The 20,001-nt window shown below is 43.6% G+C and overlaps 1 protein-coding gene across 2 annotated transcripts in view; it reads right to left on the bottom strand.

Annotated features, from left to right (window-relative positions):
* Positions 1-1,058: 1,058 nt before the first annotated feature.
* Positions 1,059-20,001, bottom strand: part of per2 (period circadian clock 2) — a 31,581-nt gene continuing 12,638 nt past the window's right edge. The window contains exons 6-20 of one of the 2 annotated variants that reach the window (XM_029642477.2): positions 19,901-19,952; positions 19,326-19,468; positions 19,099-19,177; positions 18,875-18,981; positions 18,564-18,717; positions 18,149-18,398; positions 17,927-18,038; positions 17,449-17,665; positions 17,038-17,159; positions 14,023-14,289; positions 12,911-13,827; positions 7,640-7,877; positions 7,100-7,340; positions 6,156-6,306; positions 1,059-6,003 (exon numbers count right to left, since the gene is read on the bottom strand). In XM_029642477.2, coding sequence (XP_029498337.2) covers positions 5,992-6,003; positions 6,156-6,306; positions 7,100-7,340; positions 7,640-7,877; positions 12,911-13,827; positions 14,023-14,289; positions 17,038-17,159; positions 17,449-17,665; positions 17,927-18,038; positions 18,149-18,398; positions 18,564-18,717; positions 18,875-18,981; positions 19,099-19,177; positions 19,326-19,468; positions 19,901-19,952 — 3,062 coding nt within the window. In that variant the 3' untranslated portion in view covers positions 1,059-5,991. The remainder of the gene's footprint in view (positions 6,004-6,155; positions 6,307-7,099; positions 7,341-7,639; positions 7,878-12,910; positions 13,828-14,022; positions 14,290-17,037; positions 17,160-17,448; positions 17,666-17,926; positions 18,039-18,148; positions 18,399-18,563; positions 18,718-18,874; positions 18,982-19,098; positions 19,178-19,325; positions 19,469-19,900; positions 19,953-20,001) is intronic. The other variant, XM_029642478.2, reaches the window with a different exon arrangement.

Below are 20,001 nucleotides of genomic sequence, written 5' to 3'. Positions count from 1 at the left end.
TGGTCAATTCAATCAGTAGCCCATCTGTGTGTCAGAGACCTCTATAAACCCAGAACGCTCCGACTTAAACTCCAATTCAGCAGCTCTGCAAGTTAAAATGTCAAAATTACGTTCCTTGAACACCAAATATTGAGGTTGGCTGAGAAACTATTTCCATTTACTCACTCCCATTACAGACGGTATGTACATCCAAGAAAGGTCCAAAGATAAATGTACATACAAATGCCTCTTCGGAGCGGTTGTAGACTTCCGACCTGTGCGTTTCCACATACGGAGCTTGGAGGTGCCGAATAGGCATTGTTTTAGGTTGCTTGTCAATTTTATATTTAGACCTTTTTGGAAGTACATACCGGTCATAACGAGAGTAAATTAAGATAGTTGTTCAGTGAAAATCCATACTTGGAGATCAAGGAACGTATTTTGACATTATAACGCTTGCAGAGCTGCTGAATGGGAGTTTGAATCGGAGCTTTCTGGGTGTCAGAGAGGTCTCTAACGCACAGATACTGGTTCAAATGGCCAATCATCTCACCAAAGGTCAATTTCTGTAACTGCTCAAGTTGTTCACACAAAGTAGGCCTACTTATTACCGAGGCCCTCTCAATTCTCAAATTAAGAGCATGCCATTAATCATCTACCTAAATTAACCTAATTAATAAAGAACTAAAACCACGATGAACGACTTGCAGTGAAATGATAGGAAAACCATCAAATGGGCCTTTTCGGTTAAAGTTATAGCAGGTTGTGAACGTCAAAATAAGCACTCCTTCTTTATAGACAATAGGCTATTTCCACTGAAAGGTAATAACCACTAGGCCTAATATCCACAATGGCTTGCTTCCTGAATACACACAAACACAAAAAATGTACCCTAACATTTGGCATGAAATAAATACATGTAAATTAACCCCTACTTGATTTTATTACATTCGTCAAATTTTTGTGTTTTCATAAAGTAGCATAGAAAAGTGTGAATATATTGAAATCTTTCATTTAGAAACATTATCAACACAGCATAGCATCTTTTTTTCATAAAGAGTAGCCTAGAAAAGTGTAAATATATTGAAATCTTTCATTTTTATTTTGAAACATTGTCAACACAGAATAGCAAATTTAAAAAAAAACATTTTTTAAATGTTATGCTTTATATTTGAAGAATAGACAGGAGTCTTGACAAATGCCTTCGACATCTGTTCCAATTGCTTTATGCCCGTGTAATAAACTACGCAGCTGTAAATGAGAACTTGTTTTCAACTGGCCTACCTGGTTGAATAAATGTGAAATAAAAATAAATAAAAGTGCTTTGATTGCTATACAGCTCCAAGGCCAGCAAGCCTGATAACGCTACAGTCCCAGTCGGTATTCAGGTAATAATAAGAAATCCCCCTTGACCACCGCAACAAACTGACGAAAATCAACATACTTTCATATCGACCCTCATTTTAAAAGAGACAACTTCGTTGTCGATTTTTTGTTAAATAACAAAAATGCTGAAAAGATGCTGTGTTGTTCAGTGTACACGTAACCAGGTACAAAATCCTGACCCAGGGTTTGCAATGCTCCCAGGTAAGGAACTAAAGCCTATGAGAAGAGCCCTGTGGCTTCCGGCTATTCGGTGTGGGAGACGGGGAAATGTGGGGACCCGGGGTCCATGTAGGCAGGGGCACAACTTTGGTTTTAGAAATAGGTGTGTGTATGTGGGGGGAGGGGGGCTCATCTAAAGCTCATTTCCCGCATTTCTACACAATCCAATATGACCCTTCTGGGGTCACTTTTATTGTAAATAAGAATAGAATATGTTTCTAAACACTTCTACATTAATGTGGATTCTACAATGATTACGGATCATCCTGAATGATGAGTGAATAATGACGAGAAAGACATTTTAGACTGGGGCATTCAAACATATCTGTATCAATTCATCATCATCATCAATAGTGTCTCTCAGGTCTTCCTCACATTTTTGTTTGACATGTTTAGTGTCATTGGGAAAACCTCTATCAATTTGTCAGACTCCCTTAAAATAGTTTCAAGCTTCTGGATTGTCCAGTGTTTGCTGCACAGAGAGAATAAGAGCCAATATATTATGCTTGGTCCGAAAATGTGTTCGGAGGCTCCGTATGGATGGTGTGACACAATTGCGAAGCCTCCGAAGGCACGCAGAGGCCAAATTGCGCTCTGCACTGCATCACCGTTCACCTCTCAAATGTTGTAACAATGCAGATGGCTCCGTATAGCTCTGCATTGACACGATTGTTGACGGTAGGTGAGGGCGGGAGGTCCTGTATAAACACAAACTCACTTCCTTGACAACTTCCTTCACAACAGCTCTGCGAAGCGCAAGAAGTATGAACGCCTGGACTTCTGCAGAGGCCGTGTCACCGTAAATGCTGCACGGCCAATGCAGACATCAGAATGACTGTGCTGCACCTTTAAAGTGTAGCATCTGCAAAAGTTCACCTGAGGGTCGTCACAGACTGGCCTTCTCTGGTTGCCTGACCCTGCTGAGACCCCTGTCACCACCTGATCCTGCTCAGATGAGGCATGACAAAGAATGACCTTGGTATACCTTGATACATTATATTGTCCAAGAATAGTATCAATGGTTCAATCATTGAAATTACCATTATTCCCAGGTCCCAGACTATAGCCTACCCATCACCTCAAGATGGAACGTTGTATCCATTCACTGGTTATAATATACTGCAAAAAAAAAAATCGCCTGAGCTCCGTAGACTGGTCTTCCCTGACTGTCTGACCCTGCAGGGACACCTGTCACCATCTGATCCTGCTAAGACATGATGAGCAGAGTGTTGTGTACTCACTGTGCACCATGACAGTGAAGCCTGTAACATTAGAGCTGTTTATACCAGGCCAGATAGAAAAGTAGGGAATTAGCTAAGGAAACTGACATAAATAACGTAACATTGCTCTACTGACTAACAAAAGTTCACATTGCACTTTCAAAAAACATCAGAATATCGGCCTTCAATTGTTTGGCTGCTGGTTTCATCGTTTGATTCAGGTCTAGTGTGATTGAGGCAAAAATAATAGCTAAAGTTAGTGAGCTCGTTAGCTAGCGAACGTTAGCCAACCTTTGGCTAGCTCAGGTGGTACATCAACTGCCGAAAACTACCCAAGTCAATTTATTTCTGTTGAAACAGAACAAAACAAAGGGTTCAAAACATTTCCAAACACACAACAGTTGTTAGATACTGCTACCTGACAGATACAATAGATAGAGGCTAGAGCTGAACTGGCTGTGGTAGCTATTAGCTAGCTAGGTAGTTAAATCCCTTCAGACACAATTTCAGTCGAGAGGGGATGAAACATGTAACGTTAATGCATTAGCTAAGGCTGCATGTCAGTGTAATTGACTAAAACAAGTAGACAAGAAAATTGCGTTTGAAAAATGTCAAGTTTTCCCTCTGAGTCTAATAGGGTAACCTATATCCTCGGTAACCATACCGACTGGGGAAATGATTAGTGTTGTGTTTGGGAAAGCTGATCCTAGGACACTCTTTCCTCAAACATTGCCGCATGAGAGCAATGCGCGTAAGTTTATGACAGAACACGGTGGACGTCTGTCTTATAGAATGCCAGCAAAAAAAATACTATGTACATGTTGCTTATGAGTGCATTTCACACTACGTTTGGATTTTAAGGCTCGTATGAATGTCCTGTTTAATATTATGTTTGCGTCCTCATCGCAAATAAACTGCATTAAATGTAAAAAAATATATTAAAAAATAAAAACACCACCAGTAAAATGGCTCTTTGCTTAGCTTTTGCTACAGCCTATGTCAATGAGCGTTAGCATTCTAGCTAACAACTGCTGCATCAAAAATGTTTATTTTGCAAAGATCACAACCAAATATAAATCTTAGCGACTGTTCATTTAGAATTAAAACATAAATTGTAAGTGTATGAGAACCCAATAAAGTTATAAGTACTAAAAAGGTCAACCATGGCTATGTTGAATGGGCACAGATGGTGATGGCTTTCTTACTGCAGTCAAGAGTCACGCACATCTGTGCTTGATGTCAGTGTGTGGTGTACTGGAAAGGGCTCTATGAGAACATTCAACCACAGGCTAGAAAGAAACTGGTGAAACAGAAAGCAACTTCTCTACAAGCCTCTTCTGCCACACCTTTTAGTCAGCCAACATAATAGACTAGAAATCCTGTAAGTGTTTTCAACAACACACATATATCAACATCATCATGTTATATATTGGATATGGAACAAAATATTTTGCTGTGTGACCCGGAGTTTTATTTTGGGAGCACTGTGGGCCTAGGAAAAAAAGAAAGAGAAGAAATTGATGTAATAATGCTTCGCTCTAAAGTATTTTCCCGAGTGCCCTTAGAGTCATGGTTGCACCATTACCACAGCGAAAGCTTCCATTTCAATCAGTGCCTCGGGTTTCCCCAAAAGCATCTTAACGTTAAATTCATCATTAGAACCATTAAGCGCCATGGTGCTAACAATTCATTTAAGTCTTAAGATTATTTTGGAAAACCGGGCCTACGTCAAAAGATCTGAACCATATTACCGGCGCAGCATTTTTATCTTCCTATAGCGGGTCGCTGGGACCGCATTTTACATTCATAAACCATGTCGTTATCCATTTGTTTACACTTCAGTCATGTTACCTCATTGGTTAGCTAGCTAACAACCTGGGAACGTTACCAGTATATCCAAACATTTGGGGGCATAGAAAGAAAGGAAAAGGGATAGCTGCTTCAGGAGATCAGTGACAGTAGAAAATAATGAATGTCAGATCTTCTTCCGTTTTTGAAGAGACAGTATACAATTTTCAATGTAATGCATCTCAATAGTGCTTTTACACAATGTAGAAACCTAATATTCCACACATTACTTTGTAATTTCGATGACAGTTATTCCTTTCAACATTTTGCCAGGGTGCAGTTGATAAATGAGAACTTGTTCTCAACTGGCCTACCTGGTTAAATAAAGGTGAAATATTTTTAGCTTTTACAATACATTAATATCTTATATACATATTACATTATTTTCTAGGGAAAATCATGTCCCTCAAAAGTACCTTGAATTCGTATAGGCCCAATATAGGCTGTATTACAATAAAACATGATATATTCTGGTGCTCCTACATTTCATGTGGTGCTCCTAACTTCTTTAAATTGGGAGCATCAGTGTTAAAATGTTGATGCTAGCCCCAGGGCTCTAAATTAACACAAATACAAGACTACTACGGTCAAAACGTTTTCAATGAAAACATTAATTTCAATAAGTGAAAAAACAATTGAGAACATGAACTGTGTGGACACACTAACTCACTCTTCTTTTTCCTCACACACACACACACACACACACACACACACACACACACACACACACACACACACACAGAAAATGAATTGACCAGGTGGGGTGTAACAGTCTGTATGTTCCCTGGTCTCTCAGGCTGTAGCAGAATTTCAGTACAGTTTAGTTTGTTGTAGAAAAGGTTTGTACCCGCAGGGTTCAAGCGGTACTAGGCAGTCTAATATGGGGCAGCAGGTAGCCTAGTGGTTAGAGCGTTGGGCCAGTAACCGAAAGGTTGCTGGATCGAATCCTCAAGCTGACAAGGTAAAAATCTTGTCATTCCGCCCCTGAACAAGGCAGTTAACCCACTGTTCACCCGGTAGGCTGTCATTATAAATAATAACTTGTTCTTAACTGACTTGCCTGGTAAAATAAAAAAAATGGTCTTGTATGGAACAGCTGAGGGTCGGACTTGGTAAATAATTGATGTTGCTTGAGAATGAGCCTTTTGCGGAGGTGATGCTGCTACAATTAACAGGGGTGGAAGTAGGCTGTTATGATCCAAGGCCAGAAGAGGGACAGGTGTCCATGTTAAAGGGCTCCTCGCCGGGCTTCCTGTAGGGGCTGACCTCCTCAGTCTCTGTGTCTCCCATATCCAGGCCAGGCTGCTCCTCAGACAACAACACCTCTGGAGTGTCCTCCTCACAGCCCACACTTAACAAAAAACAACACATTTCTGTTAGTTACTTTCAGACTTGCTTTTGACAAATGTGAATGGCTGCCTGTAGTGTAAAAGAGAGAGAGAAAGGAAGACAGAGTGATTGTGAGAACGAGAGAGGGGGGAAAGAGAGAGAAAGAGAGCTCACCTTGGCGTCCATGACCTTGGGCAACCCTCTTCTCCTCATCCAGGGGTGGACCTCCCCCAGTTCTATCTGCTGCTCCCCGGTGAAGCACGGCTGGCTCTTCTGCATCACACGTAGCTTCTCTCGGTCTTCCCTAAGCACACAGTCGATGCCCCTGAGTAGACCAAGGAACATACACACTCGGTATACTGAACTATGTGACTTATATGACCAGGTGAAAGACATACAGTGCCAGTCAAAAGTTTGGACACACATTACTCATTCAAGGGTTTTTCTTGATTTTTTAAACTATTTTCTACATTGTAGAATAATAGTGAAGACATAACACTATGAAATCTGAAATCTGAATTTTGCACGCCCAATTTTTCAGTTTTTGATTTGTTAAAAAAGTTTGAAATATCCAATAAATGTCGTTCCACTTCATGATTGTGTCCCACTTGTTGTTGATTCTTCACAAAAAAATACAGTTTTATATCTTTATGTTTGAAGCCTGAAATGTGGCAAAAGGTCGCAAAGTTCAAGGGGGCCGAATACTTTCGCAAGGCACTGTAAATCCATCAGGTAAATACAGGGACGGAGTAGGTGGGAGTGGAAGGGAGTGGGTAGTAGCTATGCTGAGCAATGTGTGCTGTGCAATGTATTTCCCAAAGATGCTGTGTTCCCATCTGAAAAATGTGTAAATAAATAAACCAAATAAAAACCAACAAATATTTCTAACCCCAGCATTCATGGGCACTCATCATTTTGGGAAACATTGCACTAGGACTCATGCTCTGGGTAGAAGTTGTCTGTGGTCACAGATCTAGGATCAGTTTTCCTCCCCTTATCCTTCCCCTAAGCCCACCCCTTCAAAAATCCCAAACTGACCCAGATATGCATTCACAGACAACTTTCTCATATTCCAAGGCACATTGCGTGCCGCCTCTCTCCTGTCTCCTCCCACTCACCGGGAGGGCATCTGATAGGTCAGCATGACCTTGTCGTCAGCGTTGGCGGTGACTAACCACGGCGGATCCTGCAGTACATACTTGTCATATTGGCTTTCCTCTACCTCCATTGGCCGCCGCTCGCTAGCGCTACAACCACTCCCGCCACTGGAGTGCACTTTGACCTGCTGGCAGCTGTTCTGGGAGGAGTCCACGGTGCCAAAGTAGTTGCTGCTGTTGTTGCTTGTGTAGCTGCTGCTTACTGTGGGGGTGAATGAACGCACAAAACATCATTAGGATCTCTTACCTCAGAAGCACCAGCGTTCTGGTCTCAAGTGCTTCATACATGAAGCAACAAACTGCTGGATGTAATGTCATGCTGCCATGTTAATGTCCTTCTATCTTGTGTTCGTTCTTGTTCTGCCAGCCTTGTTGATCAAATATGTAAACCCCCAAGGCAGTTACAGGAGTGAGGTTTGGTACAGTGGAAGTGACTGGTATATAATAGGAAAATAATTCTAACAAATGTACAATAAGGCTAGGGTAGGTGTGTGTACAGACCTGTGCCACTGCCAGATACTCCGCTAGCTGATGTTCCACATCCCAACGTTCGGCTGTTATTAGACATTCTGCTGTTAGACGTTCTAGCTGAGGTTCCGCAGCCATTAGACCTGAAACCCATGGACCCTGAAGTGCCTGAGCTGGTGCCTGAACGAGAGTCTGAATGGAGCAGGATGTCCAGCAGGTCACTCGATGATGAATTGATGTCGCTATGGTTACCGTTGCCCGGCGAACCCACCTGCAAGACAGAAGTTAAAGGATAAGGTCAACAAACAGAAGCTCCACTTTCAAGTCGTATTGCTCTCTTTCTTCGGTCATCAGTCCCATCCTTTGTTTTTTTGCGACTCTCCTCTTTCACTTCTCCCTCAAGGTCTAAGAAGCGACTCAGTCATATTTATTTAACCAGGAAAAGCCCATTGAGACCCAGAGTCTCCTTTTCAAGGTAGACCTGGCCAAGAAGTCAGCAACAATCAATACATTACATTATTAAAACATACAACAATGTGATCCAGCCTAAAAAAAAAAGCATTTACACTCCTCTGTAACAGTCTCCCATCAATATTTTAAATTAATTCAGTGGCACTAACATATTTCGATGAAGCATGGACTGTAGATTATTCCATGCGTCTGGGGCACAAGAAGAGAAGGCAGTCTTGCCTCATACTGTGAATGTCCTGGGGACTTTAAGTAGCAACCTGTCACGACTTCCGCCGAAGTCGGTCCCTCTCCTTGTTCGGGCGGCTTTCGGTGGTCGACGTCACCGGTCTTTTAGCCATCGCCGATCCACTTTTCATTTTCCATTTGTTTTGTCTTCTACACACCTGGTTTCTATTCCCCAATTACATGTTCATTATTTAACCCTCTGTTTCCCACATGTTAGTGTGCGTGTTTATTGATTGTTCATGTCGGTTCTTGACGGCTGGTTATTGATTGCCGGGTTATGTATTTACGCCCGTTATTTTCGAGTGACCGGTATTTCTCCGCACCTTAAGTATTGTCTGTGTACTGGTGCTGTCGTGGGATGAAATACCTTGTACACTCACCTCTGCTTTCCTGCGCCTGATCTCACTGCACCAGTTACCCACCGCATGACACAATCACCTAGCAGACCGGGTATGGTAACTGCTGTTGGTGAAGGAGACCAGAGTATAGAGGTAAAGAGGGAGTTTACCAAAAAGGGCTTTGTAGATGAACACATACAAATGTATCTTTATGCTCATATAAAGTGAGGTCCAACCTACCATTTGGTACAATGGTGAGTGAGTGACTTGGCATTTGTAATAAAGCGCAAGGTTGCATGGTAAACAGAGTGCAGTCTCTGTAAGACGGAGGAGGTTGCATGGTAAACAGAGTCCAGTCTCTGTAAGATGGAGGAGGTTGCATGGTAAACAGAGTCCAGTCTCTGTAAGATGGAGGAGGTTACATGGTAAACAGAGTCCAGTCTCTGTAAGACGGAGGAGGTTGCATGGTAAACAGAGTCCAGTCTCTGTAAGACGGAGGAGGTTGCATGGTAAACAGAGTCCAGTCTCTGTAAGACGGAGGAGGTTGCATGGTAAACAGAGTCCAGTCTCTGTAAGACGGAGGAGGTTGCATGGTAAACAGAGTCCAGTCTCTGTAAGATGGAGGAGGTTACATGGTAAACAGAGTCCAGTCTCTGTAAGATGGAGGAGGTTACATGGTAAACAGAGTCCAGTCTCTGTAAGACGGAGGAGGTTGCATGGTAAACAGAGTCCAGTCTCTGTTTGACGGAGGAGGTTGCATGGTAAACAGAGTCCAGTCTCTGTAAGACGGAGGAGGTTGCATGGTAAACAGAGTCCAGTCTCTGTAAGACGGAGGAGGTTGCATGGTAAACAGAGTCCAGTCTCTGTAAGACGGAGGAGGTTGCATGGTAAACAGAGTCCAGTCTCTGTAAGACGGAGGAGGTTGCATGGTAAACAGAGTCCAGTCTCTGTAAGACGGAGGAGGTTGCATGGTAAACAGAGTCCAGTCTCTGTAAGACGGAGGAGGTTGCATGGTAAACAGAGTGCAGTCTCTGTAAGACGGAGGAGGTTGCATGGTAAACAGAGTGCAGTCTCTGTAAGATGGAGGAGGTTGCATGGTAAACAGAGTCCAGTCTCTGTAAGACGGAGGAGGTTGCATGCAACAAGTCACCATAATCAATTACAGAGAGAAAAGTGGCCTGAACAAGCTTCTTTCTAGCCATAAGCGGGAAGAAAGCCTTATTACGAAAATAAAAACCCAATTTCAATTCAAGCTTTGTCACAAGATTATCCACATTAACTTTAAAGGACAACTGGTCATCCAACCAAATACCTAGGTATTTGTAGGATGACACTTTTTCAATGGAAAAAGCCACCAGATGTGAAAATGCTCAACTTCTCTGGCAGAGTTCTAGCTCTGGTAAAGGTCATGAATTTAGTGTTTTGTATATTCAAGACCAGTTTGAGACCATATAGGGAGGCCTGCAGTGACTGAAAAGCAGTCTGGAGCTCTTCAACAGCCTGAACCAGAGAAGATATTGTCTCACTACGAGAGATGGATAGACAGAGGTCTGTATTACAGTAACTACAGTAAGTTATATTTTGTGGAGAGTTGCGATGTTATCCTACCTCGTCACTGCAACACCTCAGCCTAGAGCACACTATATTCCATGATAGTAGTTGGAGACACAATGTTTTAGACGTAACATTTTAGCTAGGAGACTTTTGGATTATTGCACTTTGACATGGCAGCACAGTTACTTCACACAGGATGTCGGGATTGTAAACCTTTTTAATGATTCAATACAATTTGCATAAACTAGATGAATTGGTGAAACTATAACATTGTCTCCCAGTAAAAGCTTTCTTAAAATATTCATAACAATTACAAATCTACAGCCTGTGCCAGTTGCCTGCCAGCTGAAGACAATATAGGTCTGATTTGTGAATGACGTTGGGGTTAAGTCGCTTTTTACACATCCTAACCCTAGCCTAACACCTCCAGTCTGAAAACAACACTTTTCTAGTTTTGCTGCCATTTTCGTGAAACTCAAAACTGATTCCACAACCTTACACTAACCCTGTTTCCGAGAGAGTTGGAGGAGCCTGTACTAAGTCTCTCTGGGGTAAAGGGAGGGAGGGAGAAGAAGAGGATACAGAGGGGGAAAGAGTGAACAAGGTCAAACTCATGAGGTCTGATATCAAAAGGCTCAGAGACCGTTTCAATCTACAAGCTATCATACTGCTCCACAATTGAACTGGACTGACCCCCTTTACTGACTCCCCGCACTTTAGCACACACGCACTCAGACAAATATACACCCACCCAAACAGATATACACTCACACACAGGTATACAGTACCAGTCAAAAGTTTGGACACGCCTACTCAATCAAGTTTTTCTTTATTTTGACTATTTTCTACATTGTAGGATAATGGTGAAGACATAAAAACTAGGAAATAACACACATGGAATCATGTAGTAAGCAAAAAAAAAAAGTGTTAAACAAATCAAATCAAAATATATTTTATATTTGAGATTCTTCAAAGTAGCCACCCTTTGCGTTGATGACAGGCCAGGTCATCTAATGCCTCACTCCATCAATCTCCTTTTTGGTCAAATAGCCCTTAAACAGCCTGGAGATGAGTTGAGTCATTGTCCTGTTGAAAAACCAATTGATATCATACCATCTGGTTTGCGCTTAGTGGGACTGGCGTATCGCTGTAGAATGCTGTGGTAGCCATGCTGGTTAAGAGTGCCTTGAATTGTAAATAAATCACTGACAGTGTCACCAGCAAAGCACCATCGCACCTCCTACTCCATGCTTCACGGTGGGAAATACACATGCGGAGGTCATCCGTTCACCTACTCTGCATCTCACAAAGACAAGGCGGTTGGAGCCAGAAATCTCAAATCTGGACAGATTTATACCAGTCTAATGTTCATTGCTCGTGTTTCTTGGCCCAAGCAAGTCTCTTCCTCTTATTGGTGTCCTTTAGTAGTAGTTCTTTGCAGCAATTCGACCATGAAGGCCTGATTCACACAGTCTCCTCTGAACAGGTGATGTTGAGATGTGTCTGTAACTTGAACTCTGAAGCATTTATTTGGGTTGCAATCTGAGGCTGGGAACTCTATTGAACTTATCCTCTTCAGCAGAGGTAACTCTGGGTCTTTCTTTCCTGTGGCGGTCCTCGTTTTTGCGACTGCACTTGAAGAAATGTTTTATTTTCCGAATTGACTGACCTTCACGTCTTAAAGTAATAATGGACTGTCGTTTCTCTTTGCTTATTTGAGCTGTTCTTGCCATAATATGGACTTGGTATTTTACCAAATAGAGCTATCTTCTGTATACCATCCCTAGCTTTTCACAACACAACTGACTGGCTCAAGCACATTAAGAAGAAAATAAATTAAACAAATTAACAAGGCTGACCTGTTAATTGAAATGCATTCCAGGTGACTACCTCATTAAGCTGGTTGAGAGAATGCCAAGAGTGTGCAAAGCTGTCATCAAGGCAAAGGGTGCCTACTTTGAAGAATCTCAAATATATTTTGACATGTTTACCACACTTTTGTGGTTACTACATGATTCCATATGTGGCATTTCATAGTTTTGATGTCTTCATTAAGTAATATAAAAAAAAATGCTGAATAGTCTAAATAAAGAACCCCACGCCCCCCCCCAAAAAGTACAAATAAAGACCCCCCCCCCAAAAAAATAATACAAATAAAGAAGAATACAAACTTTTGACTGGTACTGTACACTCACACAGATACACTCACACCCCAACAGATATACACCCACACAGATACACTCACACCCCAACAGATATACACCCACACAGATACACTCACACCCCAACAGATATACACCCACACAGATACACTCACACCCCAACAGATATACACCCACACAGATACACTCACACCCCAACAGATATACACCCACACAGATACACTCACACCCCAACAGATATACACCCACACAGATACACTCACACACACCTACTTCTGCCACTAATTATTTTGACTAAATACTGAACAATTTAAACATTTGCCCCCCAATCGACACATCCCCAATACACATGTAAATATTGGACTATAAATTGTGCCTTCCTGTATTATACTTATGCTAAAAAAATGATTCTATTCTACTGAACTATTTACTTTATGTTCGTATTCTTATCTTTTACTATTTCTTGCGTTGTGGAGAAAGAACCTGCAAGTAAGAATTTTGTTGGATTGCACATACCATGTGTATCCCGTACGACTTGAAAATGAGTATCATACCTGCTGAAGCTCCTTGACTTTCTCCATGGCTTGGCAGACCATGCTCCCTCCCTCCATGTTGACGGCGTTATTCCCTTGTGTGCCAACGGAGGGCACCACCACCATGCGGTCCTGTCTCTCCAGGGAGCACCACATCTCCTCCAGCTGCAGGGGCGAGCTGCACCATGATTGGACCAGTGGAGGGGAGGACGCTTGGTCCCTGCCGCCCATGGTCCCATGCGGGGAGCAGCGAGACTGGGTGGTTTCCCCAGGTGGCTTGGGAGCCTCCATGGGCATGGAGAGTGAGAAAGGCTGGGCGGGGATCGGGAAGGCCGTCAGTAGGGGAAAGGCCTGTGGCTGAGCCGGGAAAGGAACATGAGCAGGTAAGGTGAGGGATGTCTGTGGGTGGAAGGGCTGTGACTGAGAGGGGTAGCCGGCTTTCTCGGCCTGGTAGAAAGGCTGCTGTCCTAGAGCCCCGCTTCCCATTTGAGGGAACATGCAGCTGGGGAGAACCAGAGCCACCACGGGGGTCACCATGGGAGTAGAGAAGGGCGAGGGCTGGTTGTTTGGTGGCGGGCACTGGGGATCCTGGTTGCCCTGGCAGTCACCAAAGCCTGCCAATGAATTCTCTGGGCGGGTAGGCATGGTGCCAGCCATGGTGCCCGCCCCAGGGTAGACCTGGAGGGGGTAGACTGGCACCACGGTGGGGTAAGCCAGGGGCAGCAAAGTGGACTGGGAAGTGTTGGAGGGGGACCAGGAGGTCTGGTTGAGGCCCTGGTTGAGGAGGTGGGGTCGGGGCTGCGGCTGTCTTCTCCTATGAGACACGGAACTGTCGGACGACTCGTTCTGTTTCACCCGCTTAGACTTGGTCTTCTTGTTGCGCCCACTTCGACGGGCAGCGGGCTCGGCCTGCGTGCATGGGTGCACAGTGGGCAGAGCTAGAGAAGGGGACAGCGAGGGGAAAGGGAGAAAAAGAGGGTGTGATTACATTATGTATTTGACAGTGAGAGGTTGAGTGTATGAGAACATTATTAAGGTACTGTGTGTGTCTGTGTTGAATTGTACTAGCCCAAGTCTAACGACCTATACTGAGTTTGTATTGTAATGTGTGTAGAACATGTTTGCTACTGTACCATCAGCGGCGCCCTGTCCCTTCTGGCGCTCCAGGTATTGGGAACAGTTGGCCTGGAAGGCCTGGACTCCCCTCTGTTCCCTGAAGCGACACAGGAAGGTCTGCTCCTCCTTCACGGTGTGGGCTACTAGGACCTGTTTGGTCAGACCGAGCTTCTTATAGGGCTCCCTCTCCAGGCTGGGAGGTGAAACAGCATTGGGGGGAGGCCCAGGAGTCTGGCTGCCCCCCTCTACCTCAACCCGAGCCACAGATACATCTACGATGATCTCTGTACAGGGAAAAACAGACAGAGAAACAATTATACAACATATACATAAAACACCCAACTGCTCAGGACATACAGAGATGAGACGGTGTAATACCCTTAGCAACATTGATAAACATATATACATTAATATTCATTACAGGGAAGCAGAGATGCAGAGAGAATGGTATAATGCACAGCGCATTTAGACACATAGCTTTGGTATAACATACATCATGGTATAGTCTTGAGGAACCAGACGACTGTGAATCTCTGAATATTGTAAAATAAATCTGATACATTACACAACATCAAGCTACATCCATACAACACACACACCCATGTACGTACGCACGCACGGACCCACACAGTCCCCACTCCCAAACACAACCCCACCACCACAAACTGAAGACCAAAAAGAGTAGAACAGAAGAGTAGAATGAGACATGTCAATGTCCCTGTAGTGTATACCTGACCCGGGCTGCAGTTTCTTATCTCCTACATGCACGAGGGTGCTGCTGTAGCTACACTGGCTTGCTACTGACACCACGCTCTCGGCTTTGCCGCACGGTGGCCCTGCGAGGGCCGCCAGGGAGGAGCCCACTGCCCCTGTGGCGGAGGTCGTAGCATCTGTCGTTATGTCTGCGATGATGTCATGCACAGGGGTTAGACCAGGCTGATGCTTAAACAGTGCAGGGTCTGCCAGGGTGACAGGGAGAGACTGAGGGAGGGTGACTTGGAGAGTCACATGTAAAGTCCCATAAATGCAGATTATAGAGAGATAGACAAAAGAGAGTTTGGCTGTGTCTGATTCAGTTGGTGACCTGTCCAACAGAGCCTTGGTGAGACTGATAGTCTTTCAACTGAATGAGTCTTTAAACTACATGAGTATTTAAACTCAATGAGTCTTTAAAAATAAGAGTCTTTAAACTACAGTGGACAAAATATAAAACGCAACATGCAAAAACTTAAAAGATTATACTAAGTTACAGTTCATATAAGGAAATCAGTCGAAATTAATTAATTAGGCTCTAATCTATGGATTTCACATGACTGGGAGTACAGATATGCATCTGTTTGGTTACAGATACCTTTTTTAAAAAGTAGGGGCGTGGATAAGAAAACCAGTCAGTATGTGGCGTGACCACCATTTGCCTCATGCAAAGAGCTGATCATGCTGTTTATTGTGGCCTGTGAAAAGTTGTCCCACTCCTCTTCAATGGCTGTGCGGAGTTGCTGGATATTAGCGGGAACTGGAACACACTGTCGTACACGTCGATCCAGAGCATCTCAAACATGCCCAACGGGTGACATGTCTGGTGAGTGTGAAGGCCATGGAATAAATGGGACATTTTCAGCTTCCAGGAATAGTGTCCAGATCCTTGTGACATGGGGCTGTGCATTACCATGCTGAAACATGAGGTAATGGCAGAGGATGAATGACACAATGGGCCTCAGGATCTTGTCACGGTATCTCTGTGCATTCAAATTGCCATCGATAAAATGCATTTGTGTTCGTTATCTGTAGCTTATGCTATGGGGCACTCTGTTCACAACGTTGACATCAGCAAACCGCTCGCCCACACGACGCCATACACGTGGTCTGCAGTTGTGAGGCCAGTTGGACTTGTCAAATTCTCTAAAACAATGTTGAGAGAAATAAGCTTTTTGTGCATATGGAACATTTCTGTGATCGTTTATTTCATGAAACATGGGGCCAACACTTTACATGTTGCGTTTATATTTTGTTCAGTATAAAGGAGTTTAAAAATAAATACTGATATTTTGATAAATTGGTATGTGTATGTGGAGCCAGACAGAATCTGCAGGGTGTTTTCCAACCAACACATTTTCAACGTTGTCACACTGTAACAAATCAGTGTATCTGTGACTATTAATCTAGCAGTATTATTTGTTTTAAATCAATTCATCCCACAGGTATCTTTAATTTGAATTATACGTTTGCAGGTTCCATCTAGAATGAGACATCTAATTTAAGTACAAATCACACCGGAGCCAAAGGCGTCAAAATGTCAGAGTAGAGAGCGTCAATACACATTAACGCGTATGCCAATTTAATTGTCAAAATAATCCATAACAAACAGTCGCATTTGTTACATTCGCTATGTAGCCCTTGTGAATTATTGTTATGTTCCTTATGACTCACCTTATATGTCCTACGGGAGCCACCGTACCTGCCTGCTCTAAACAGTTGTTATGTTTGGTCAAGAACGTGAGGTCAGGTGTAGCTAATACACCCGATGAGTTTATAAAGAATTTAGCTAGTCTCGTTCTTTCTACATGGCAGTATTCTCTCTTAGCCTGCCTAGGCTTTATGCCTGTGATCAAAATCAACACAAGTAGGTATAACGTTATTGTTTTCAAATATGTATTTTTGGCACTGGCAGTATTGTTGTTATAGTAGCGACCCATTATCAACACTTAAATATACATGTCACAAATCCAGACGTAACAATGCACAAGCAAGTTTATTTTCTGGCAATTTATCGGCTCATTTTACTAGCAATACTTCGTGTAGACGTGAGAAAAATAGATTTGCTTTCTAATTTAACGCGCGGTCCCGTCTGTGTTCTCACACTCACTACCTTGCATTCTAATTCCGACTGGTAAGAGTGGTGTAGAAGAGTTCACTTGCAATATAGGATACATTAAACATCATACTGTAGCAATAATACCGAAGTCAATTGTTGAACATCTTTTATTAATGGAGTGATAAAGTAAAAATAGATTACGACCAGTGGTAGAACGTACCTTCAGATAATTGCATGGGATTGTCCCCTCCTTTCTGCTTGTCCTCATCTGAGGACATAGTGTTGTCAGAAGAGTGGCACCTCCTCTTCATAGTGATGGGAACATTACAGCCCTCTAGATATCTGCCCAGAGATGGAGAGAGATGCACACAGAAGGATGAAAGACTGATTTACTTTATATCTTAATCAAAAACAATAGCCCATGATGTAACTACTACCATGTAATTGGGTAGCAGTAAGTACATACAGAATAAGTAACAGTCTCCTTTCCACCTATATACCCAGAAACAATGCCCATAACAGGACAACTAGATTAATAGACCCAAGACTATAAATAGGCTAGATGACCAGAGAGATGTACAGATACGTGATTAGCAAGATGAATAGGTGACTAGTTAGTAGTTGTTCTGACCTGATGACACTGTCCAGACAGCTGATCTGTTGGTAGGAGTAGACCGTCTGGTCGTTGAAGGCCAGCTGCTCCTCCTGTACTGCAGTCCTGCTGCTGCTGTCCTCCAGGCTCAGCCCACTGACCCCAGCACTGACCCCACTGTCCCTCCAATTCAGAGGGGCCACAGGGGCTGCAGATTCCTTGGAACGCACCACTGCTGGACTCTTCTGGAGGAACTCTGCTGGGGAAAAGGGAGTGTGTCAAGACTGGGATGGGCATGGATTTGTACGTTCTGTATACGCCAAACTACACCCATGAACTACACCCATGGATATGTGTGTTTTCTACATCTCTTCCAACACACAGAAGTGCATTCATATCTGTACATCCACACATATGTACACTCCCCAGTTCACATTATCCAATGCACATGCGAACATATCTCTATGCTTCCTGCAGACTGTAAATATTTCTGTGCTGGTTTGCTTGTTTGACTTACTGCCAGGGCTCTTCTTGGTCTCAGGCATGGCTGAGGAGGAGGCTTGGTAGATCTGCTGTTCCTGACTCTTCTGGAGGTGGATACCTTTACAGATCTCCTGGAATGACCTCTGCTGGGGAGGAGAGAAGAGACATGTTCACTATCACAGAGAGAGAGAGAGGTAAAAGAGAATGAGAGCGAGTGATAAGACAGGGAAAAGAGTGTGACAGAGAGGGTACTTACAGGTTTGGCCCAGCTGCTCTCCCCCCCCTCCTCGATGTGTGTCCTGCTTGGGCTGCCCTCGCTGGTCATCACCTGAGATGCTGCAAGGTGGTCGTTGCTTTCCACACTACCGTAGCCACTGGAGCTAGTGTTGTGCACCGGCTGTAGTAGCAATCTGTGGATCTGCTCAGTGATCTCCTGGACTTCAGAGTCCATAGTCTCCATGAGGGCAGGGAGCGGGGACACAAACACATCCTCATTCACCGGGCCTCTAGAAGTGGAAACAACTACATTATCCTTATTCAGTCACACAGGCTTCTTATATTAGAGATTTTTTTTCTGTCTATTTCAAAAAAATTGTGCCAAGATAACACAAAATAGTGCTGGGCAGAGAGTAGTGTCAAGATAGAAAACATTGTGCTGGGCAGACACTCACATGCGGACTTTGTGCCTCCCGATAACGAAGGAGACCTTGCGGCTCCAGGGGTTGACGAAGCTGGACCAGCTGGTGTCGACGATGACGTACTCTCCGTTCCGCGTGCAGAACCTGATGGGGGAGTGGTCGAACGGCTGGCCAGCGTACTGAAGGACTATGGGACATAGATGTCAGCAAAAGACGGAGTAAAGCTAAAATTGAATATATTCTATTATTAAAGGGTCATACAGTGTGTTGTATGCAGTCCAGAGATAGAATAGCTCTACGTTAATTAAGTAGTATGTTAGAAAGTGTGTTCTAGTTTCTCTTACTCTTCTTGTGAATGGCCAACATGACAGGCCTGTCATCGGGATGCATGAGAAGAAGGACTGGGGTGCCAATCAGATCCTGGGGGAAGTACCCAAGAAGTGGAACAGCTCTGAAAGGCAAAAAACAATAACTTTGTGAGTCAGCCTTTAGGTTTCATAAAAGCACTGTACTCTTCTGTCGGATAAAAACAAAAGTGTATGGGAAAAAAAGTGCAAATGTGTCTCACCTCTCATCCACATCCTGGAACACACAGCTAGGAGTGTGTGTGGTGGTGAAGATGCGCTTGTCACTAGGGATTCTGGGAGCTGTAGGCAAAATGAAAACACTACTGTTCCCACACACTATATTTCACATATACCTATTTCACTAATATACACTACTGAGGATGCAGTTTCAAAAGTATTCAAACAGTCACGACTCCGGCATTGTGACGGCATTATCATTGGTCCTTACCCTCGTATCCGGAGTGCACCTTCTCAGCCAGTAGGAGGCAGCAGAACTGGTCCTCAGAATGGACCTTATCCTGCACCTTCATCAGGTAGGGGGTCATACAGAATGGGTAGTACTGCAGGTCCCCCTCACACTCCTTACCCCCACTACAGAACACAGGAGAGAGAGGACAAAGTCAGCAAGTCACTAAAGCAGCAACAAAACCATGAAAATATAGTGTCCTTATGATTGTCAGCTGCTGGATAAGAGCGTCTGCTAAATGACTTAAATGTAAATGATGTAAATGTGTCAGTGACTCACTTCATTAGCATCTATTTCACAGATTGAGTTGCTGCTTGGGTGTTTTTCTGCCTCTTGGGGGCAGAGTTGAGCTGTAGATTTACTTTAACGGCAACTGTGAATAGTGTGTGTGTGTGTGCATGTAAATGTGTACGTGTATGTCAGAGAAAAGAGCAAGAGCTTCCTGTTTATGAAACCAGCCGAGAATCCAACTAATTTAAACTGGAAAGAGGGAATGAATAGAAACATGGAGAGCAGCTGACTCACGGACGCAGCCACACACACACACACACACACACCTGATCCGACAGAAGAACGATTTTTCCTGCATGCAGTCCGACCGGGATGACTCTGAAAGGGGAGGAGGGGGGGGATGAAAATGGTTTTAATTCAAAATATG

The sequence above is a fragment of the Oncorhynchus nerka genome, linkage group LG9b, assembly GCF_034236695.1.
Source record: "Oncorhynchus nerka isolate Pitt River linkage group LG9b, Oner_Uvic_2.0, whole genome shotgun sequence".
In the NCBI taxonomy this organism is placed as follows: Eukaryota; Metazoa; Chordata; class Actinopteri; order Salmoniformes; family Salmonidae; genus Oncorhynchus; species Oncorhynchus nerka.
Note: the sequence above shows the minus strand (reverse complement) of the source record. Positions and strands in the feature narration are given on the sequence as shown.